Source organism: Phyllobates terribilis, unplaced genomic scaffold, assembly GCF_046119375.1.
Source record: "Phyllobates terribilis strain yellow unplaced genomic scaffold, ASM4611937v1 Scaffold_12__6_contigs__length_324123572, whole genome shotgun sequence".
Classification (NCBI taxonomy): Eukaryota; Metazoa; Chordata; class Amphibia; order Anura; family Dendrobatidae; genus Phyllobates; species Phyllobates terribilis.
In genome coordinates, this window is record NW_027362772.1 from 45,390,274 (window position 1) to 45,415,110 (window position 24,837).

The 24,837-nt window shown below is 44.7% G+C and overlaps 1 protein-coding gene across 2 annotated transcripts in view; it reads left to right on the forward strand.

Annotated features, from left to right (window-relative positions):
• The window catches only part of LOC141172015 (sulfotransferase 2B1-like), a 292,410-nt gene extending 268,147 nt beyond the window's left edge, over positions 1-24,263 (forward strand). The window contains exon 7 of one of the 2 annotated variants that reach the window (XM_073655786.1): positions 24,016-24,258. In XM_073655786.1, the coding sequence (XP_073511887.1) occupies positions 24,016-24,140 (125 nt within the window). In that variant the 3' untranslated portion in view covers positions 24,141-24,258. Of the gene's footprint in view, positions 1-24,015 lie in introns of both variants that reach the window. The other variant, XM_073655787.1, reaches the window with a different exon arrangement.
• The last annotated feature ends 574 nt before the right edge of the window (positions 24,264-24,837 follow it).

Consider the following 24,837-nt stretch of genomic DNA (forward strand, 5'->3'; position numbering starts at 1 on the left):
GACCAACCTGGCTTTCCCCACTAGCGTTAGGGGTACAGCTACCAGCTGGGTGTACAGGCAGGGCAGGCAGCTGTCTGCGGGTCCTTTGGCTTACCGCAGGCATGGCAGGCTCACTGTCAGCAGAGGGTTGATTCTGCTGGGTTGCTGGTACAGGCTCTTCTGCCTCTGGAACTGTTTGTTCTCCTTCGTCTCCCAGCTCTGGTGTATGTTGTTGCTGAGCCGGTTGCAAGAAATGCAGGCGGGTACCACTATGGCATCGTTTATCCGAGTCCAGGACTGAGGGAATTCTCCGAGAACGGTGCTGATCATTTCTTCCTTGTCCTCTATGGGTTCAAGGTCACTTTGATCCTCTTCTGCACTACGGAGTTGCTCGGGGCATCTTTTGAGGTAGTCACTGGAGACGGTACTAGTGGTTTCTCCTCCATCCTTGGTGATCACGCACACCTTCGGGTTGTCATGGTCAGACTGCAGTACGGTGTAGGGTTCCCTTTCCCACTGGTCGTCCAACTTATGTAGCCATCTCTTTCGCTTCAGGACCTGCTCACCAGGTTCTAGGGGACCAGCAGGGGCGTGTTGGTTGAAGAGTCTTTCTTGCTTCTCTCTCACCTGGGCCAGGCTCTTCTCCACACTCTCCTGTACCTTCTTGTACTGCAGTTGCCTTTCCGTATCCCAGTCCGCATCCGGGGAGGTGTCCTCAGGCATTAGGACTCCCATCTCCAGGTCTACGGGCAGCTTACCTGGTCTGGCTCGCATCAGGTAAGCCGGGGTGCAGTTTGTAGCATTCACCGGGAAATGGTTGTATAGGTCTATCAGGTCTGGCAGTTTTTCTGGCCACAGGCTGCGTTCCTCCAGGGGCAACATCTTCAAGAGGTCAATGACTATATTGTTCATTTTCTCACACATCCCATTGGTTTATGGGTGGTAAGCTGTTGTCCGAATCTTCTTACAGCCATAGAGGTTGCAGAACTCTTGGAAGATTTCAGCCTCGTACGCTGGACCCTGGTCTGTCAGGACCTGTTCTGGATACCCGTGTGGATGACAGAAGTATTGCTGGAAGGCTCTGGCCGCCGTTTGGGCTGTCAAGTCTTTTACCGGGACCACCACTAGAAAACGGGAATAGTGGTCCACGATGGTCAGGGCATAGATGTATCCTGACCGGCTTGGAGCCAATTTGACGTGGTCCAGAGCTACCAGCTCAAGAGGCTGCGTGGTGACGATGGGCCTCAAGGGTGTCTTCTGGCTGGTGTGTTCCTTCCTCCTTAGGTGACAAGGGCCACAGTCTCTGCACCACTTTTCTACAGCCCCTCTCATGCCGACCCAAAAGAACCGTCCTTTTAGCAGGAAATCCAGTTTCTTCCAACCGAAGTGCCCCGCTCTGTCATGGTAAGCCCCCAGGACCATAGCTGCATCCCGCCTTGGGACCACGACTTGCCAGGTCAGCTCATGGGTCCGGTGGTTGACAATCCTTCTACACAGCTTGCTTTCATAGAGGAACAGCTTGCTCTTCTCCTTCCATAGCTGCTTGGCTTCCTCTGGGGCATCCGGATCTAATCGGGCATCTTCCCGGGTCAGGAGATCTTTCACCAGGCGGATGGCAGGGTCACTATCTTGGGTCTCGGCCCAGCTGTGGTGAGGTAGGGGATTGATCATAACGGTTGTCAAATCTTCCTCCTTCACACGGTGGGAGTGTTGGGCGGCTCTATACCGGTGAAACGCAGGGAGTTCTACCTCTTCCAGCTCTTCTGGGTCTTCGCCTCCGTCGGGTAAGTGAGGCATCCTTGATAGAGCGTCAGCATTGGCATTGGTCCTGCCTGCCCGGTACTTGATCACGAAGTCATAATTGGAGAGACGGGCCATCCACTGCTGTTCCAGGGCACCAAGTCTTGCATTGTCTAGGTGTTGTCCGTGTACACAGTGAACTTTGCGGAGGCCAGGTAATGCTTGAAGCGTTCCGTTATGGCCCACACCACCGCCAAGAATTCTAGCTTGAAGGAGCTGTAATTCTCCGGGTTCCTTTCGGTGGGCCTCAGCTTCCGGCTGGCATACGCGATCACCCTTTCTCTGCCCTGTTGGTTTTGTGACAGTACGGCTCCCAGTCCCACATTACTGGCGTCTGTGTGGAGAATAAAAGGCTGGCCATAATCATGGTAGGCCAGGATCTCATCTCCTGTGAGGGCCAGCTTCAACTGGCGGAAGGACTCCTCTTCCGGTTGATACCACTTGAAGAGTGGCTTTTGACTTCTAGACTTAGACTGTCCTATCAGGAGGTCCTGTATAGGAGCTGCCATCTTAGTGAACCGGGGGATGAACTTTCGGTAGTAGCCTACCAACCCGAGGAACTGCCTCACTTCTTTGATGTTCGATGGGCTTGGCCAGCTCTTGATTGCTGTGACCTTGTCAGGGTCGGGGGCTACTCCTTCAGCACTTACCACGTGCCCTAGGTACTGGACCTTTGGTTTCAACAGGTGACACTTTCATGGTTTCACCTTCAGGCCATAGCCTGCCAGGGCTTCGAACACCTCAACCAGGTGTTTTAGATGGTCCTCGTAGGTCTTTGAATAGACGATCACGTCGTCCAGGTAAAGGAGGACCGTCTCGAAGTTTCGGTGCCCTAGACAGCATTCCATCAGCCTCTGTAAGGTCCCTGGTGCGTTGCAGAACCCGAAGGGCATACAGTTGGACTCACTCAGTCCCATCGGGGTGGTGAAGGCGGTCTTCTCTTTGTCAGCCTCTGCCACAGGAACCTGCCAGTACCCACTAGTAAGGTCCAAAGTAGAAAAGAAGTTAGCTGATTTTAGTGCGGCTAAAGACTCCTCTATTCTAGGCAGTGGGTGTGCGTCTTTATGGGTGATACGGTTGATTTGTCTATAGTCCACGCACATTCTCATGGTGCCGTCTTTCTTTTTTACCAGAACCAAGGGGGCTGCCCAGGGGCTACAGCTGTCTCTAATGACCCCAGCTTCTTTCATTTCTCTTAGCATGCCCTTGGCGTTCTGATAATGTGCAGGGGGCACAGGCCTGTGTCTCTCTTTTATTGGTGGGTGGCTCCCTGTGGGGATGTGGTGTTCTATCCCTTTTACTCTGCCGAAGTCTAGCGGGTGCTTACTAAAGACTCTCTCGTACTCCTGTACCACCCGGTAGACTCCTTGTTTTTGGTGCAGGGGAGTGGAGTCAGCACCCATATGGAGTTTCTGGCACCAGTCCTCCTTTTGTTTCTGGGAGCCATTACCCTCCGCCTGTGGAGATGAAGGCAAGGGTTCCACGGCTCTGATTGCTTTTCTGCTCAACAGCAAACAGTTTGGCAAGTGTAGCGTACCTGGGTAAGTGTACCTCCCTCTCTCCAATTTTGAGGATGCCGACGGGCACCCTCCCATGACGGACATCATCCAACCCCCCAGGCTGTCAAAATGGTGGGCCTGCTGTCCGAGTACACGGGTTCTACCATGGCTTGGTAGTCTCTACCTCTCAACCCGATTGCAGTCCGACACCAGATCATCATTTCACTTTTGGGAGGCATGGAAATGGGGAATGAGTCACTCAGTCTTACGCTACCAATCTCACCACCAGACAGTTCTACCTGTTGCCGTCTCATCAGGGCTTTTATCTCCTTGTTGAGGACTCTCTGTTGGCTGGAACTAGCATTCACCACCACCTGTTGTAGAGTTACAATTACCTCTGAAAGACCATTTTCAATCACGTTAGTACCCACAGTTATTTTAGGGTGACTTTCACGAAGGTCTATGTCCACAATAATCACTCCCTGTGCCGGTAGTTCAACTTTACCAATTTTAATGATCATCTCCTTGAACCCCATCTGCGGCACGGGTAAGCCATTACTGGCGATGATGCTCAAGTTACTGTCTGGATACCGTGTGATATCAGCATCAGTCCAATACTGCTTAAAAAGTACATAAGGAATAGTGGTTACTTGCGACCCAGTATCCAGCAAGGCGCTCATGGGGATACCGTCCAGCACCACTGGTAAAACCGGGTGCCCCCCAACGTACTTATCACGCCAATTATAAGGGCCTGGTGATCTTATGCCTGGGGGTTGGCCCTCTGCCCCAGGTTGGACCCGTTTAAATTACAGTACCTGGAAATGTGTCCGGGCTAGTTGCATCGACGGCAAATAGGCTGTCCATCCTCTGCGTAGCGGTCTGTGGGCCTCCCCTCTGAACGACGGGGTCCTCCTCTGTCGACGCCATGGGACATCCTCCGGACTTGAGGCCAACTCGATAGGTCTTGACGGGTCCACTTGCAACGCCTGGATGGTCCTGGTCAACACTGCGATGCTCCTGGTCAGCTCCTGGACTTGGTGGTGCAGGTCTTTCGACGGGGCTTGGTTCAGGGCCTGTGCATCAGCTCTCACAGAGTCCATAGGGGAGGGTGCTGCCTCCTGGTGGTAGGTGAGAGCAGGACGCCGGGGGTTTATAGTGCCACTGGTTGCGGGTTCACGGAGCACCCTTATGGCCCTGTCCTTCAATTGGGCAAAGGTCAGATCAGGGTTCTGAAAGAACATGAGGCGCAGTTGGGCCCTGTGGGCGCTAGACAGCGGACCTTCGATGAATTGTTCTGTTAGTAGTTTATCCGTTTCTTGCACACTGCCAGGGTCAGTTTGTTTGATGGCCCTCAAGGCTTCCTGCAAATTTAGGGCATAGTCTCTGATGCTGTCCTGTGCCCGCTGCTTACATCCATAGAACCTCATTTTAATTTCAGTGGAGGTGCGTGTGTCAAAGGCACCCCGCAGCCAGCCCAGAATACCCTTTACAGTCCTTTTCTCCTCAGCGGGCCATGACTTTACCTCCCTTTGGGCTGCGCCAGTTAACTGCCCTGTCAGTATGCTGACCTTCTGTTCCTCTGTCAGGGGGTAAACTTGGAACAAACTGGACAGCTTTTCCTTAAAGTCAGTTAGGGCATGGGGCTCCCCTTAATACTTGGGCAGCCAGGCCGCCCCAGGGATGTAGGGCAGGGAAAATGGCATCACCGCTGCTGCAGCTGCGTTGGTGGTAGTGGGCTCCTCCGTGTCCGACATCTTCCTCCCCCTTAGTTAAGCGTGGCCTACCTTCCAACGATCCTATTCTGTAGGCCGCGGCTCCGCTGATGCTGCTCCGGACGAGGACCTTGTGTCGCGTCCTGGTGACGTCAGCGTCGCTCTCTCTCCCTTCCAGGACCTTGCGCAGCGTCGGTGCGTGGGGTGGAGCTCCGAGTCTCGCGCGGTTTGGACATCTACGCCCCTCTTCTTCCCACGCGGCATCCTGAAGATGGCGTCTGATGGCGGGAAAACGGCTGAAGATGGCGGGAGATGGCAGAAAATGGCGGAGAACGGCTCCGGATGGCGGGAACCGACTGAAGATGGCAAGACACGGTATTGCATGCTAATGTTCCCCAGACTTGAGAACTTCCCCCTTGCTATCAGACACAGCTTTATTATACTTGTGGCATCCAGGCCAAGGTGACACATGTGGGAAAGTTCCCGGGCACTCTATGGCTGTTTTTTTTATTGTAGACTGGCTCCATACTGTCCCTGGCCATATTCACTTGACCACGTGTTTGTGGTTAAGCGGTGCACTGGGGAGGGCACGAGTGATGTTCTGGCACCCGTGCTTGTGGAAGGTGTCGATGACTCCGGGAGAAAGAGTGGCGACTGGGCACCGAGTATGGAGAAACGGCCACCACCGTCATGAGGTTGTGAAAAACTTCCACCTCCTCGAGGCTAAAAGGCAACATTTCAAATGCCAGCAGCTGTCCAGAAATGTGGCAGTTTAGTATTGCGGCCTGTTTTAGCTGGCTGCATACTTGCGCTTGCATTCCAAGTAACAGAAAACCTGAAAGGTTTGCACTATGAACTCTCATGATGGAGAAGCCAGGGCCCACCAGAGGATTCTTGGGTTCTCTGGTGGGCCCGTACAACCCTGCCGAGAAGCAGCCATGGCTAAGAAAAGTGTGTGGGAAGGTTCCAGGACACTCTATGACTGCTTATTTACTGAGGGGGAAACCCACACAAACTTGGGGAGAACATACAAAATCCTTGCAGATGTTGTCCTTGGTGGAATTTGAACCCTGGACCCCAGTGCTGCAAGGCTTCAGTGCTAACCACTGAGCCAATGTGCTGCCCTCTCTTTTCTCCTTATGATATCTAACATGCTGGAGAAACTTGGACCTACTGCTACTCAGTATCTTCAGCTCCTTTGTGAGAAACTAATGTATTTGGGAAGCCACTCAGTCTACCAAATAAAATTCCTGAGAAGGAAATTGTGGATGGCTTCGCTACTGGTACTGGGGGCACTGCTAATACCATGGCATCATGTCATAGTTCACTGAAAATATTCCAGGCTTGGAGTTAAGCAGATTCCCTGTCACGGGGGTGTCAGAGGTTACAGACAGTCACCCTGCAGTTGGTTTCATAAGATCTTTACGTTTAGCATTACAGACATCTTCTCAGATGAGAGGCTGTCTTTAGGACATAGCGGCTACCTCCCTCTATTAAATAGCTCCCTGGCCTGGGTGTATATATATCTGGTGTATCTGAGAGGGAGGTGCCGGCCATATTCATATCTACTTGTGAAGGCTTAGCACGAGCAGTACTTCATCCTCTCTGGAGCTTGAGGCCGAGTTTGAGTTTGTCTGGAGTCATCTAAAGATAAGCATTCTTCCTCTGTTTGTCTACCCTTGTTGTCTATAGAGTTTAGCAGAGATCAACTAGTGCTCATCTCCTCCCATCCCTAGCCTTACCCATACACCAGGGAAAGTCAGGGTGAGGCACGCTTTGGCGATTGGTTCAGAGCCAATATAGGGACGTTAGTTGAGACAGGGTGACACTAGTCCAGACTAGGAGGCCCCACTTCCCCCTTTTCCTAGTATTATGGGTCCTTTTCCCTCTTCCCTCTTTGTTGCACTAAGTCTTTCCGATACCTGGCATGACATACCCATAGAAAAGTACCAGCAGCAACCTATGGAGATGGTGGCCTCTATCATCATCACAACCTTTGCACTATGAACTCTCCCGAAGGAGAAGCCAGGCCCCACTGGGAAGTCTCCGGTTTTCTGGTGGGCCTGTTCAACCCTGCTGAGAAGCAGCCCTGGATAAGAAAAGTCTGTAGGAATGTTCCCCGACATTCTATGGCTGTTTTTTTTCTGTGGTCTGGCTCCAGTGAGATGTACCATCCCTGGCCATGTTCACTTGTCCACATGTTTGTGGGTAGGTAGTCCTTCCCACTAAGTGCACAGGGGAGGGCACGGGTAATGTTCTGGGACCCATACTTGTGGAAGGCAAGGACAACACGGGGAGAAAAAGTGGTGGCTCGCGACCGAGATATGGAGACCTGGCCAACGCCGCCATGAGCTTATGAAAAGCTTTCTCCTCCATGAGGGTAAAAGGCAACATTTTAAGAGCAAGCAGCTGTCCAGAAATGTGGCAGTTTAGTATTGCGACCTGTGGGTGGGTGGCTGGCTGCATACTTGCGCTTGCATTCCAAGTAACAGAAAACTAAGGAGATGGATGGCCTCATCAACATCACAACCTGAAATGTTTGCGGTATGAACTCTCCTAATGGAGAAGCCAAGGCCCACCAGAGGATTCTTGGGTTCTCTGGTGGGTGAATCCAAATCTACCGAGAAGCAGCCCTGGCTAAGAAAAGTGTGTGGGAAGGTTCATGGACACTCTATGGCTGCTTTTTTTACTGAATGCGAAACCCACGCAAACATGGGGAGAATAGATAAAATCCTTGCAGAAGTTGTCCTTGCTGGGATTTGAACCCAGGATCCCAGTGCTGCAAGACATCAGTGCTAAACACTGAGCCACTATGCTACCATTCATCCTCTGATATTTAACAGGCTGGAGAAACTTTCACCTTCTTCCACTCAGTATCTTCAGCTTCTTTGGAGAAACTAGTGTATTTGGGCAGCCACTCAATCTACCAAATAAAATTTCTGAGAAGGAAATTGGGGATAGCTTCGCTACTGGTACTGGGGGCAGTACTAACACCATGGCGTCATACCATAGTTCACTGTAAATATTCCAGGCTGGTTGGAACCAAGCAAATTCCCACAGAAAAGTACCAGCAGTAATGTTCTGGGACCCGTGCTTGTGGGAGGCGGGGCAACACCAGGAGAAATAGTGGCGGCTGGGGACCAAGAATGGAGATCCGGCCACTGCTGCCATGAGGTTGTGAAAAGCTTCCACCTCCACGAGCCTAAAAGGCAACATTTCAATTGCAAGCAGCTGTCCAGAAATGTGGAAGTTTAGTATTGCGGCCTGTGGGTGCGTGGCTTTTTGCATACTTGCACTTGCATCCCAAGTAACAGAAAACTAAGGAGATGAATGGCCTCATCATTATCACGACCTGAAAGGTTTGCACTGTGTACTCTCCTGATGGAGAAGCCAGGGCTCACCAGAGGACTCTATGGTTCTCTGGTGGGCCAGTCCATTGAGGTATAAGGCCAGGAGACCAGAGAGTCCACCCTGGCCTCTCCGAGAGTTTCCATGGGGCCAGATGACCGGTGGGTCCCAATATGGCTTCGTCAAATGTCTCCATGGGTTCCAGGTGAGCAGTGGGTCCCTCTTGGCAACCCCAAACAACATATCCATGTGGCCATGTGACTTCATCGTCCCAACCTGATCTTCCCAAAATGTATCCGTGTCTCTCTGATGATCAGTGGAGCAGATCCGTATCTTTCCAGTCAGGGCCAATACCCTTAGGCTAGAATCATGTAGAATCCAAATCTGTGTCTCTTTGGATGGTGCTGCCATGCAATCCATCTACTTTCCTGAAGGATGTCTCTCATTCGCCTTGTAAAGTCTTTCTGATGCTCCTTGATTCTGCTTGCAGCACTACATACACCCCTGTTTATATTTATATCTGTTTCACCTTCGTCAGGCTGCATAATTTTACAACGTTAACAGGCTGCAGAGGTACAATTGTACCTTCATATATACCTCCACTGTGGGAAGACTTTCTCCTTTACTTGGTTTCAAAAACTAAAGTTCATTCAGCTACAAATGTTATGCTGATATCTATTGGCCAGTGTTGTTACTGCTCACTTATGTTGCTGTCAATTAAGTTGATTCAAACTGGGAGTGGCTTCTACTTCTCTTCCTGCCTCCCTCCTCTCAGTAGCCATTTTTATGTTCATCTCATTGCTGTGAGCACACACATTTCTAGGCTTGTGAAGTCTTCAATTTCTTGGATACGAAGGTAGGAAAGTCTCACAGCATCTAACAGCCAGGTATAACTTCATTTGCCTTATGTGGGGACAGAACAGTCAGAAATTGTCTTTGAGCCTGGACTTGGCTTACATATATTTTGTATGAAACTTATCACTATAGGTATGATTTTTCTATGAAAAATGGATAATAATAAGTATCTACATATTGTTTTACGATGTTTTACTTATATTCAGCACAAAATAAAGATGGTGGCTCTGTTACAATTTTCCTGTTGGTCGAAAAAACAGTCGAAGATGGAATGAAAATTCTGAAACCGTATACGGTTTACATAATATATAAATGACATTTATAAATAATTATCACTAGAAATAATTAGCTTTTTTATCTGCACTTTAGAATCGAGTTTCATTCTACTTGCCACGTGTTACTGAACTAAATTACGAAGCCAAAATTCATCTACCAAGTCATCATGAGTGATAGTGATGCTGGATCTAGTTTCCGCCATAATCCAAGAAAACATGTTTGCAGGTTAGTATCATTTTGTGAAAAGCCAAAAATGTAGTATTGTGTAGTATTTTGTAAAATTATTTATTTTTCATTTTTTCATATTTACAGATTTACGTCTGACGAAATAATGCGAATTGCTAGAAGAATCTGATTCTGAGCATGAGGAAGAACCATACGTTGCATCTGATGATGAAAACTATGTACCACAAGTGGATGTTACTGAAGAAGATTCAGACATTGAACAAGAAATGGTCATAGAGCAGGAAAAAGAATACGACTCAGACGAAAGTGTTGAGGATGAGTCTGTGCCTCAAAGTGCAGGCGACATTTGGACTGCTAAGGATAGAACTCAATGGTGTAGTGATCCACTACCAAATGCACAAGCAAAATCTTGTAATGTCCTACGACAAAGAGGTGGCCCTGCAGCAATCAGCGACCTGTATACAGCAAAAGAGCTTTTCAAGTCAATCATGACTCCCGAGATGTGTGACATCATATTACGAGAAACGAATCGAAAGGCCAAGAGAGTTTGTGATGCTTACAACAACGAACTGGTACAACGTTTTCCTGATTCTTCTGAACGGCTACTACAAAAAACATTCAAGCAATTTACTGAAACTGAACTCCATGCATTTTTGGGCATACTGATTGCTGCTGGTGTGCACAGAGACAACAAAGAGAATCTGGAGGAAATATGGAATGTTGCTGCTCTGTCTCTTATACGTGCAGCCATGTCTCGTGACCGCTTCAAGATGATACTCAGATTTATCAGATTTGACAATGAAAATACACGTGCAGAACGTGTGCAAACAGATAAAGCTGCACCAATACGGGACATCTGGACAATGCTGAACAGAAATCTGGAGAGAGCCTACAAGCCATATAATTGTATCACCGTCGACGAGCAATTATTTCCATTTAGAGGCCATACTAAATTTACCCAGTATATACCTTCAAAACCAGCTAAATATGGCATAAAGATTTTCTGGGCTTGTGACTCGTCAAACGCCTACCCATTGCAAGGTCAGCTCTACACTGGGAAACCAACTGATGGTCCTCGACAAGTAAACATTGGTGAACGAACAGTATTGGACCTAGTGAGCTCGTATAAAGGCTCTGGAAGAAATGTCACCACCGATAACTTCTTTACAACCATGGAACTAGCTAAGGTATTGAACTCCTGGAACATGACACTAGTTGGTACAGTGAGAAAAAACAAAAGGTTCCTACCTAGCAACATGCAGCCTGTCAAAGAAAGGCCTGTAAACTCGACAAATTTTGCCTACAATCATGATGCAACAGTCTGTTCATATGTACCAAAGAAGAACAAATCAGTCGTGCTTCTATCATCTATGCACATGACGGGAGAAGTTGAAGAGACACTAGCAGACAAGCCAGAGATAATAAAATACTACAACAAAACAAAAGGCGGAGTTGATGTTATGGATAAAATGTTGGGAGAGTACACTGTGAAACGACGAACATTACGTTGACCTCTGGCATTTTTATACAATATGATTGACGTCACTGGGTTAGCATCCTACATCATCTACAGAGAACACAATCCAAGCTTCAGGACAAAGGATCAACTAAGAAAGTTCCTGAAAGATCTCGCAAATCAGCTGTGTATGCCTGCAATTGAAGATCATAGAGTGAGAAACACAAAAGCCCACATAAGGAGATTCAAAATAGGGTGGTATGGGTAAGTAACCACTCACACCCCATATTATGTAGCCAACTTGAACAGAATATAATAAACCAGGAGAAAGACAAGTATACTAGCATACAAAAGTTTATTATAATTTCATGTTAAAAGTCCATATATAAATAAGACAGTAGAGTGCTGACAAACAGATCCAGAAGACGAAAATAATAATGTATAGAGGGCACAAATACCATAGTCCTGCACAATGTTACTATTGCTGCAGTATGTATCAAATACGTAGTAGAGGTAACTCAGCCCAAAGTATCACACATAGCTAGGGACAGATGAGGGCCAATATCTGCCAGAGAAGGGCTGCCTCAAAGAGTGTGACACTTAATATATGGGGAGTACATATACCATAGTCCTGCACAGTTGCATCATTACTCCAATAAATATCAAGTACATGGTAAAAGTAAACTCACCCCAAGGTATCACACGTGACTAGAGACAAGAGAGGGCCAGTGTCTGTCAAGAGAGGCTGCCTCGACGCGCGTTTCGCGGGTGCTTTATCAAGAAGATCATGAAGATCATAGTACAAACCGAATGATGATGAGAAACCATTTTCTTCGAGGTGCAGTAGAAATGGTGCTTGGACGATGCATTCTGGTAGCATCGCAAGCAGCAGCTGGCCCTCAAATACCTCATGGTAGTTGTGGACCCTCCCCTGTTTTTGGTAGTTGCTATGTCTGCTGAGACCTGAGGCGAAAACAACGTAAGACTAGAAAGTCTTGTGTGGTTTGTGTGAAACCCATTTGCGATGAACACTCGGTAGCAAAGACAACATGCATTACTTGCGAAGAAAATCAATAAAAAAAGTTTCTTACATTTTCTTTTATAATGTAATTGAACAGTTTTTTTACTTGTTTATAATAATAAAATAGCATGATCATTAAAAAAAATATTATTCTTTTTTCCTTGCATTATCTTCATTCAAAATATATGAGGGTACATTTGTACTTATGCAGCTTGTTATGGATGCAAAAATATCTCGACCCCTTATCTCGGAAGGGGGTGGAGATATTTTATTGAAATTTGGCCAATATATTCTGGACCAAAACTGCAGAGATGTCACGAAATTTCAGCCCTCTACGGCTTTTCGAAAAAAAGTTATTGCAATTTTTAAACGGAATAGTTACAATTGTACCTACTCAGCTGGACGAAGGTTAAGGTAATCAGTCACAGGTTGGGGGAAAGGGCAATGCTCAGATCTCATTGTTTGAGCTAATCAGTTTACATAGTTGGTATACAGTGAGTTCTTAAACCAACATTCAACTGACTTTTAGTACAATATGTAGTTAGCATATTAGCAAACATCATTGTTTCCAAACCCAAGAGGAGATAACAATCAGGGTTATACAAATACTGGTCTGTCCTTATTGACCAGGCACATAAATACACAAAGATAATAGTGTATTTCTCTTGGATGAACAAATCTAAACGTCTGGCGTATTAAGATTATAGGCTGTATCGTCACAACTAGTTCACAGGTAATAGTGTATCAGAAAACACTCTAGGGTGTCCCCCATCAAAAAGGATATTCATTATAATGCTGGCATAAAAATGGGGGAAGGTGAAAGGGGAAGGAGGGCGAAATTTAATAAATACAAAGTATGTTCCTATTAGGTGCAGATGAATATGAAGACTGGCAGTCCATATGGAAATTAGCGCACTAAAGGTATATATAGGAAGGACACTAAGGTGTAGTTAGTAGATCAGATAAAATCTCATGTTAATTACACTTATATATGATAGTATTCACTATTAGACAAAGATATTCACCAACCATACAAGCTAATGGATAAGGGTCCTATAACACATTATATGAAGCAACAATAATTTTGTTGCTCATTTAGACCATTTGGTATCAATGTATGTAATCTAAAATCCATTGACACTCCTTTAGGGGAAGTAGCCTATTCCAATCTCCTCACCTCATGTTCTTCCTCACCACCTCAAGTACACAAAAGGATATAGCTTTAGGATTGTTCATATCAAATTCTTTTATGTGACGAATTACAGGTGCTTCTCTATTATGTCGTACATCACCTAGGTGCTCCCCCACCCGTCAAATCAATTCACTTTTCATCTTGCCGATGTAACTTAAAAGGCATGTGCAGGTGGCCATATAAATCACACCCATTTACTTAAAATTTTCAAAATCTCTCATATAGAAGACCTTTGCCCTCAGGGCTTCCGGAAAAACTCTTACATGGTCTAAATCAGGGGCAAAATTTACAATTGCCGCACCTGAACATTCCGCATGTCCTAAGGTCCAACCAAGTGCCAGGTCTAGATGGTTGTTTGTACAGACTATGGACCAAATGGTCACGGAGCGACCGCCCATTTCTATACGTAATATTTGGGCGTGTTGATAAAAAGCCCCTAGGGTATGTGTCGGTGATCAGTATCTGCAAATGCTTTCTGATAATACCTTGAACCTCATTGGCTCTATTGTCATACGTGCCAGTTATTCTCGGTAGACCAGTTTTGTCTTCTTTCTTCCTATTCAAATGTAGTAAAGTCTGCCTATCCTTGCCAGAGGCGTGTAGTAAGGCGGATTGTACAATACAATCTCATCAGGATACCCCCCATCCTTAAAACGACAGCCAAGATCCTGGGCCTGAACACAAAACGTCCCATGACATGGCCTTCACTTGCTCCAGGTTCAGTGGAGACAGGCATTGCTCAAACTCGGCCTTTAGACCTGTCCATAAGCTGTATGACTGCAATCTCCAAGGCATATTAATTTTAACACTGCCTGATTGCGGTGAGCCCTTGCTGCACAGTACAGAGGTGGGGGGGATTCTCTCTGCACTGTTGAAATGTGTGTTTCATTAAGACAGACGTTGAGGGCACAAGTGGAGGCCCTAGAGGAGGTGGAGGCAGAAGAGCTGGAGGAAGTGTTAGATACAGAGGTTTGTCCTGCAAGCCTTAATCATTCCTGTCTAGTGACACTTTGGTGCCTAGTGGTTTAGTTCTCCATCCCCTGGTGTGTAGTAATTTAGTTATCCAACCCTAGCTGTTTAGTTGTTTAGTTTTCCAACCGCTGTTGTCTTATTAGTTTATTTCTCTAACCTCTGTTTTCTATTAGTTTAGTTCTCCATGTTATTGTGAGTATTTGTTTCATTCTCCAAACTTATCTGTTTAGTAGTTTAGTTCTCCAACTCCTGTTGTCTATTAGTTTGGTTCTCCAACTTCTGGTGTCGACGGTTTTAGTTCTCTATCCCCTGGTGTGTAGTAGTTTAGCTGTCTATGTTCTGGTGTGTATTTATTTTGTTCTCCAACCCATCCATGCCCACCTTCCCCCCAGGGATTAATGACTAGTGATGAGGGTTTGGATTCTTCTCGGACCCTACTTCGTTCGGACCCAGATCAACTGAAAAAATCTTTGGGCATCGCTACACATGCTTTCCCCCTCTTGAGTCTGAAGCTTTTGATCAGACCTCTGATGCCCCGGAATAAAATGTGTGAACAGCTCTGCAGACTTGCCCATCTGTGCTTACCCACTGTCAATTGGGCGGTTGGAGAGTTGTGACATAGATGAAAACAAGGGTAATTTTGGTTGTACTGTGTGTGATGATAATGTGGAGGAAGAGGAGCAGAGGCCACTTGATGCAGCACTTGTTATCTACTGGAGCACATGTTCTTACTGCTCCTCATCTACAAGGCATACCGATGTGTGACTGCCAAAAAAAGGGAGTGGAGTCAAGTGACAGAAGTTTTCAAAATGCTGCACAATTGCTCACTGTAGCAAAACAAACATGCTTCTCATCTCTCATATCATAAGTGTCTAACAACCCTAAACAGCTATTCAGTACTCAACTTTCCTCCTCCAAAACCAGCTACTCCACCATCATGGGAGATCATCTTTACTCTTCAAATCACATTTCACCACCTGTGAACTTGACTCAATAACATCCCACCTCATTTCAAACATACCACAGTCTTCATCCCAAGCCTAAACCTCCTCTTCAATCTGTCACTAACTACTGGTGTCTTTCCCTCATGATTCAAACATACCTCAATCACACCCATTCTCCAAAAGCCCTTTCTTGACCCATCTCCTATGTCGAGCTATCACCCCATCTCACTTCTCCCCTATGCTTCCAAACTACTGGATCAGCAAGTCTATTTTGAACTGTCCTCACACATCTCCTCCTGCTCGGTCTTTGACTGCTTACAAAAAGGCTTCCGACCTTACCATTCCACTGAAACTGCCCTGACCAAAGTCACCAATGACTTGCTAATTGCCAAATCCAAGCAAGACTCTGTCCTCCTGCTCCTAGACCTGTCATTTGTCTTCGACACAGTAGACCATTCCCTCTTACTACAGACTCATCTCTCTGCATCACAGACTTGGCCCTGTCTTTGATCTTTTCATACCTTACTGACAGGACATTCAGTGTCTCCCACTCACACACCACCTCCTCACCTCACCCCCTATGTGTCGGTGTCCCCCAAGTTTCAGTTCTGGGACCCAGGCTCTTCTCCATCTACAACTTTGACCTGGGACAGCTCATAGTCTCATGGGTTTCAGTACCACCTCTATGCTGATGACACACAGATCTACCTCTCTGGGCCTGATATCACCTCCTTACTAACCAGATTCCCAGAATGTCAGAATGTATGTCCTCTATTTCATCTTTCTTCTCTGGTAGATTTGTAAAACTTAACATGGATAAAACTGAATGCATCATCTTTCTACCATCTCATTCATCCCCCCCAACTGACCTGTCCATCAAAGTGAGCCATTCACTCGCCCCAGTCCCGCAAGCTTGACTCTGATCTGTCCTTCAAACATCAGATCCAAGCCCTTTCTACTTGATGCTGACTCCAACTCTAAAGTATCTTGTGGATCCACACATTCCTCAACCATGAATCTAGAAAAACACCAGTGCACACCCTCATCATCTCCTGCCTTGACTACTAAAAGCTCCTGCTCTGTGACCTCCGTTTTACCACTCTCACACCCCTCCAATCTATCCTAAACTTTGCTGGCTGATAAATCCACCTGTCACCCCGCTATTCTTAGGCCTCTCCCCTCTTTCAATCCATGCGCTGGCTCCTGTTGCCCAGAGACTCCAGTTGAAAAGCATAACTTTGGCATACCAAGCCATCGAAAACCTGTCCCCTCCATTCATGTGTGACCTAGTCTCCAGTACTAGTTACCTGCATGCAACCTACCATCCCTCCAAGATCTCCATCTCTACTTCCCTCTTATCTCTTCTTGCCACAATCGCATACAAGATTGTCCCGTGCATCTCAACTACTGTGTAACTCTGTATCCCAACAAATCAGACTCTTGCCAACCTTGAAAAGGAAGCTGAAGACCCACTTCTTCTGACAAGCATACAATTTGCAGTAACCCTCGCTTCAGCATACCGCTGCACGACTAGCTGTACCCTGACCTACTATATCCTCACCCATCCCTTGTAGATTGTTTGTGCACCCTTGCGGGCAGGGTCATCTCGCCTCTTGTACCAGTTGGTGAGTCACTGACGGTGACCCCTTTTCACATGTGAAGCACCACGAATTAAATGTCACAATAATAATAATAATACTTGTACTCTGGGTCAATTGATGGAACTTTCCCGGTGTCTACCCTTAATTTGATGTGCTTTGGCAACTTTTGGACCATTTGAAGATGTTGTATATGAGGTTTTTTTTGCCCCGCATTGAATCCTATGACGTTTGGTAATGTTTGGCAAATATTCGATGAATAAATTGGCGAATATTGCAAATTCGACAAACATAATCCGAATCGAATATTGAAACATTCGCTAATCTCTAGTTACTATCACTATAATGTAATAAATGGGTTGTTGGCCACTACCTTTCTATTGATGGCCTATCCTTAGGATAGGCCATCAATATCTGATTGGGGGGTGCGTCACCTGACACCCACACTGATCAGCTGTTAACAGCGGTGCCTGGAAGTTCTCGGACACTATGGTGTTGCACCCCTACTGATCAGATATTGATGACCTGTTTCTTCATGATCATATGTGTTTTTATTGTATATTGACTACTTTTCAAGGATTTAAGTCTGTATGAAATGTTATACTATTGCTTTTATCATTGAACTTTAGACTCTTATTCCCATCTTTTTATCCCATGTATAGCTCTGTTTATTCCCTTTATATTATGCGGCACCAGTACAATGCAGAAACATGTAACATAGTTTTACATAGTTTTTAAGGTTGAAGGAAGACTAAGTCCATCTAGTTCAACCCATAGCCTAACATGTTGATCCAGAGGAAGGCAAAAAAATCCCATGTGGCAAACACTAAGCTCCACATTGGGGAAAAAAATTCCTTCCCGACTCCATACGACAATCAGACTAGTTGCCTGGATCAATGCCCTATCAAGGAATCTAGTATATATAACCTGTAATATTATACTTTTCAAGAAAGGCATCCATGCCCTTCTTAAATTTTAATAGTGAATCACTCATTACAACATCATGTGGCAGAGAGTTTCATAGTCTCACTGCTCTTACAGTATAGAATCCCCGTCTGTGATTATGATTAAACCTTCTTTCCTCCAGACGTAGAAGATGCCCCCATGTTCCCGTCTCTGGCTTCAAAGTAAAAAGATCAGTAGAAAGGTTTTTGTACTGTCCCCTCATATACTTGTACATAGTAATAAGATCACCCCTAAGCCTTCTTTTTTCCACACTAAATAACCCCAAGTGTAATAACCTGTCTTGGTTTTGCCGACCCCCCAGTCCTCTAATAACCTTGGTCGCTCTTCTCTGCACCCTCTCTAGTTCAGCTATGTCTTTCTTATACACCGTAGACCAAAACTGTACACATTATTCTAAGTGGGATCGCACTAATGACTTGTATAGAGGTAAAATTATGCCTCTTTTAATGCATCCCATTATTTTATTTGCCTTTGCAGCAGCTGCCTGACACTGGCCACTAAACGTGAGCTTGTCGTCCACCAATACACCCAGGTCTTTTTCAGTTACAGTTTTGCCCAGTGTTTTACAATTAAGCATATAATTATACATTTTATTTCTTCTGCCCAAGTGCATTACCTTACATTTATCCCCATTAAAGCTCATTTGCCATTTATCAGCCCAAGCTTCTAGTTTACATAGATCCTCCTGTAATATAATATTGTCCTCCTCTGTATTGATTACCCTGCAGAGTTTAGTGTCATCTGCAAATATTGAAATATTACTCTGCATGCCCCCTACAAGGTCATTAATAAATATGTTAAAATGTATGGGGCCCAATACTGACCCCTGTGATACCCCACTGTTAACTGAGATCCAGTCTGAGTGTTTTTCATTAATAACCACCCTTTGTTTCCTATCACTGAGCCAATCCTTAACCCACATACATATATTTTCCCCTATCCCCATTGTTCTCATTTTATGTATCAACCTTTTTTGTGGAACCGTATCAAAAGCTTTTGAAAATTCCATATACACAACATCCACTGCATTTCCTTGGTCCAGTCCAGAACTTGCCTCCTCATAAAAACTGATCAGATTAGTTTGACAGGAGCGGTCGCTCGTAAACCCATGTTGATATTGGGTCATGAGGTTATTCTTCTTCAGATACTCTAGTATAGCATCTCTTAGGAAACCCTCCAGGATTTTACCCACAGTAGAGGTTAAGATTACTGGCCTATAATTTCCAAGTTCAGTTTTTGTCCCCTTTTTGAATATTGGCACCACATTTGCTATACGCCAGTCGTGTGGTTCAGACCCTGTTATTACGGAATCTTTAAAGATTAAAAATAATGGTCTATCTATGACGTTACTTAATTCCTGCAGTACTCGTAGTGTATCCCATCCGGGCCCATGGATTTGTCAACTTTAGTGGTTTTAAGATGCCGCAGTTCTTCCTGCTGGGTTAAGCAAGTGACATTTAGTGGAGAATTTTTGTTATCACTTATCATGTTTTCTGTCATGCGATTTTCTTGTGTAAATACGGTTAAAAAAAAATCATTTAGCATATTGGCTTTTTCCTCATACTCATCCACAATTTCACCCAGACTATTTTAAGGGGGCCAACACTATCATTTTTTAGTTTTTACTATTTATGTAGTTAAAGAATATTTTGGGATTATTTTTACTTTCTCTGGCAATGATTCTCTCTGCCTCAATCTTTGCTGCCTTGATTTGGTTTTTACAGAATTTATTATTTAATTTTCTATATTTATTTAATGCCTCATCACTACCTACTTGCTTTAGTTCTCTAAATGCTTTCTTTTTGTCACCTATTGCGCCCCTTACAGCTCTATTTAGCCATAGTGGTTTCCTCCTATTTCTAGCATGTTTATTCCCAATGGGTATATATTGTGCACAGGTCCTATTCAGGATGTTAACCCCTTAAGCCCCGCGGGTGGTTTGCACGTTAATGACCGGGCCAATTTTTACAATTCTGACCACTGTCACTTTATGAGGTAATTACTCTGGAACGCTTCAACGGATCCCCCTGATTCTGAGATTGTTTTTTTGTGACATATTGTACTTCATGATTGTGGAAAAATTTCTTCGATATCACATGCGTTTATTTGTGAAAAAAACGGAAATTTGGTGAAAATTTTGAAAATTTTGCAATTTTCAAAATTTGAATTTTTAAGCCCTGAAATCAGAGCGATATGTCACACAAAAGAGTTAATAAATAACATTTCTCACATGTCTACTTTACATCAGCACAATTTTGGAACCAAAATTTTTTTTTGTTAGGGAGCTATAAGGGTTAAAAGTTGACCAGCGATTTCTCATTTTTCCAACAAAATTTACAAAACCATTTTTTTAGGGACCACATCACATTTGAAGTCACTTTGAGAGGTCTTTATGACAGAAAATACCCAAAAGTGACACCATTCTAAAAACTGCACCCCTCAAGGTGCTCGAAACCACATTCAAGAACTTTATTAACCCTTCAGGTGCTTCATAGTAATTTTTTGAATGTGGAAGAAAAAAATGAACATTTAACTTTTTTCACAAAAATGTTACTTTAGACCCAATTTTTTTTATTTTCACAGGGGTAACAAGAAAAAATGGACCGCAAAATTTGTTGTGCAATTTCCCCTGGGCACGCAGATACCCAATATTTGGGGAAAAAACACTGTTTGGGCGCACTGTAGGGCTCGGAAGGGAAGGAGCGCCATTTGACTTTTTGATTGTAAAATTTGCTTGAATAATTAGCGGACACCATGTTGCGTTTAGAGAGCCCCTATGTGCCCAAACATTGGAGCTCCCCCACAAGTGACCCCATTTTGGAAACTAGACCCCACAAGGCACCTATCTAGATGCATAGTGAGCAGTTGCAACCCCCAGGTGCTTCACAAATTGATTCGTAAAAATGAAAAAGTGAAAAAAAAAACACTTTTTCATTTTTACGAATCAATTTGTGAAGCACCTGGGGGTTCCAAGTGCTCACTATGCATCTAGATAGGTGCCTTGGGGGGTCTAGTTTCCAAAATGGGGTCACTTGTGGGGGAGCTCCAATGTTTGGGCACACAGGGGCTCTCCAAACGCAACATGGCGTCCGCTAACAATTTGAGCCGATTTTCCATTCAATTTGTTAGCGGACACCATGTCGCGTTTGGAGAGCCCGTGATGTGCCTAAACAGTGGAGCTCCCCCACAAGTGTCCCCATTTTGGAAACTATACCCCTCAAGGATTTTATTAAGGTGTACAGTGAACATTTTGAACCCAGAGGTACGGCACAGAATTTGTTTACATTAGGTCATCATATTGAATAAGTAGTCATTATTCTTGAGCGCAAGTGCTCGCTACTTGAGTTTGCATTGGGTACTCAGGTATGCAGCATGTACAGCGTGTGCTCGAGTGACATGCTCGAGTCCCTGCTCCGCATGTTTCACGGTTATTAGACGCCCAAAAAAAAACATGCGGGGATCACTCGTGCATGGCAGGCAATCCCCGTAACGTTTTTTGGCCACGAAGCATATGGGGCAGAGACTCGAGCGTGTCACTCAAATACCCACGATACTCAATGCATACCAGAGCACCCGATGCAAACTCAAGTAGCGAGCACTTGTTCTCAACACTAGTCGCCATATCGTCATCTTTTTTTCTTACTTTTGAAAAAAATCCCAACCCCAGCCCTAACCCTAGCACAACCCTAGCCCCAGCACAACCCTAGCCCCAGCACAACCCTAGCCCCAGCACAACCCTAGCCCCAAACCCAGCCCTAACCCTAGCCCAATCCTAACCCAAGAGTTTATTTTTGACGCCGTTCCTTGTGCGGTATAAGTGATTAGACGACTTTATTCTTCGGGTCAGTGTGATTACAGCAATGCCAGAATCATATGGGGTTTTTATGACTGACAGCTGTCACACACTAAAAGACGCATTTTTTGTAAAATCTAGTTTTTGCATCGCCATATTTTGAGAGCTATAATTTTTCCAGATTTTGGCAGACAGTCATGTGACGGCTCGTTTTTTGCGGGATGACTTGACGTTGTTATTGGTGCCATTTTCAGGCACGTGACATTTTTTGATCGCTTTCTATTCCGATTTTTGGGAGGCAGAATAAACAAAGACCAACAATTCAGGAATTGTTTTTTTTTTTTTTTTTTTTATTCTGTTCCGCGTGTGGTAAAATTGATGAGGTAGCTTTATTCTTCGGGTCAGTACATTTACAGCGGTACCACATTTGTATCATTTTTCTATGTTTTGGCGCTTATACACAATAAAAGCTATTTTATAGAAAAAAATATTTTTTAGTATCGCTTTATTCTGAGAGCTATAACTTTTTTATTTTTCGGTTGATGGAGCTGTATGGCAGCTTGTTTTTTGCGGGACGAGATGACGTTTTCAGCGGTATCATTTTTATTTATATGCGTCTTTTTGATCGCGTGTTATTCTACTTTTTGTTTGGCGGTATGGTGATAAAGCATTGTTTTTTGCTTCGTTTTTGTTTCTTCTTTTTTTTTACCGTGTTCACTGAAGGGGTTAACTAGTGGGACAGTTTTATAGGTCAGGTTTTTCCGGACGCGGCGATACCAAATATGTGTACTTTTATTGTTTTTTTTTTATTTTTTTGATAATAATATTTATTGATGGGTACATTATATTTTTATTTTTGGTGTATTATTATTTTTTTTTTTTTTATAATATTTTTGCACTTTTTTTTTTTTTTTTTTTCCACTTTCACACAGTTTATACACTTTATTACTTTGTCCCACTCTGGGACTTTCACTTTTTTTTTTCTGATCGCCTGCATGGCACAGGAATGGAGCACCATCCCTATGCCATGAAGGCTGTCAGAAGTGCAGTGTGAAGATTGCTTGGAGATGCACTGCGCATGTCCAAGCAATCTTCCTGCTCTCTGGTGACCCGGATGTTGTCATGACGACATCGGGTCGTCATGGCAACACCCGGGAAGCCTTTGCAGACTGCGCTGGAAGCCGGAAGAGGAGGTGAGTATCGCCGATCACCTCCCCTTGCCCCCGCAATGCCGCGATCGACTTCGATCGACTTCGATCGCAGCATCGCGGGGGTTAATGTGCTGGGAGCAGTGCAGGACCACTCCCTGCACATAGTACCGGGTGTCAGCTGTGACAATCAGCTGACACCCGGCGGCGATCGCGCCCGCACAGCCTGTGTGCGCGCGCGATCACGATGACGTACTAATACGGGTCTGGCTCTTAAGTCCCAGGACACAGACGCGTATTAGTACGTCAGATGTTATTAAGGGGTTAATAAATGTCTCCAATTTGCTTTGTGTAGCTTTATGTCTCAGGATATCATCCCAGATTATTGCACTAAGATCATCTCTCAACCGTTGGAAATTAGCCTTCCTGAAGTTTAATGTCCTTGTAACCCCTCTACTACACATCTTATTAAAGGTTGCATGAAAACGTATTATTTTGTGATCACTATTACCCAAGTAACCCCCAAATCGTATATTTGATATGCGGTCTGGCCTTTTGGTTAATATTAGGTCTAGCAGTGCACCCTTTCTTGTTGGGTCCTGAACCAGTTGTGAAAGGAAATTGTCTCTCCTAGTTGTCAAAAACCTATTACCTTTGCTTGAACTACATGTTTCTGTCCCCCAATGTATTTCAGGGAAGTTGAAGCCTCCCTTAATAGTGACTTCTCCTTGAGTCGCTGCTTCATCTATTTGTTTTACGAGGATATTCTCCGCTACTTACTTTATTTTTGGAGACATATAACAAATCCCTATCAGTAATTTATGATTTTTCCCCCTCCCCTTATCTCCACCCACAGGGACTCTACATTTTCATTAGATTCACCTATATCCTCCCGCAAGACGAGTTTTAAGGATGATTTTACATATAAACACACACCCTCCCCTCGCTTGTATGTACGTTCATTTCTGAACAGACTATAACCCTGTAAATTAACTGCCCAGTCATGGCTCTCGTCCAGCCACGTCTCAGATATCACTACCATGTCACAATTATTTTCCAACAAAATTAAATCTAATTCCTCCATTTTAGTAGTTTAGGTTTATTTGATAAACACATTTTCTGGACTATGCCACACTCTCCACATTTTTTTTTTTTTTATATTTCCTAAGTATTGATTTTTGGGAATTATAATATTGTAGAGTTTACTATATGCATATAACAGATCTCTTGAAGAGAAATTAAAATATTTTGCACCACTTATGATTTACAGGAATAGTCGGAGATTGGAAAAATCATTTTACTGTGGCTCAAAATGAATATTTTGACAAGATCTACAAGGCAGAAATGCAAGACTTCAGTGTGAAGTTTCCTTGGGATACAAGCATATCGGAATAACGAGCTTTACCAGCAGACCAAATGTTCTAAGTGCAGTAAATTTATCAGTCTGTGATTATTGGTTATAATTAACACTTTTTATGCATGATCACGTACAGCTTTACACATTCATTGTTATTTATGAATAAGATGATTGATCTAGTAAAGGATATTGATGTTTTCTGAATGTTCCTCATGTACTGAGTTAATTTCAATATTTAAAATAAATATATTGCATTTGAGCAGAATCCATGTTTCTATGTTTGGATATGATGAAACTTCACAGGTAACAGATTGTTTGGTTCCTGCAGATGGTGGCTAGTAATGACAGACCATGTATATGTGGCGCCCCTGCGGGTTCAGTCACCACAGAGGTATTGCATCTCACCAGAGGTGTGGTATCCCACTCTCAGGTAAGGATGGAGTACTACCCGGGACCCACACACTTGCATTCATTACACTTCAGGAGGGAAGGGCGAGATTGCTCCTAAGGGAGAGCACAGTCCCTGGTCCCTAGCTGGAGGGTGGAACCATGTAGTGGGTGTGGGTGGAGGAAGAAGACCAGAGGAGCACTTCAGCAGTAGTATAAAAAGGGGAGCCATCTGGAGAAAGGCATTCAGTCAGAGGAGGGAAGGCTGAAAAGGAAGGGAGCAGAGGAAGGCTCCAGAAGTGAGGGGATCCCAGGGGCATGGGAAGTGCGGATGCCCCCCATGCGCCC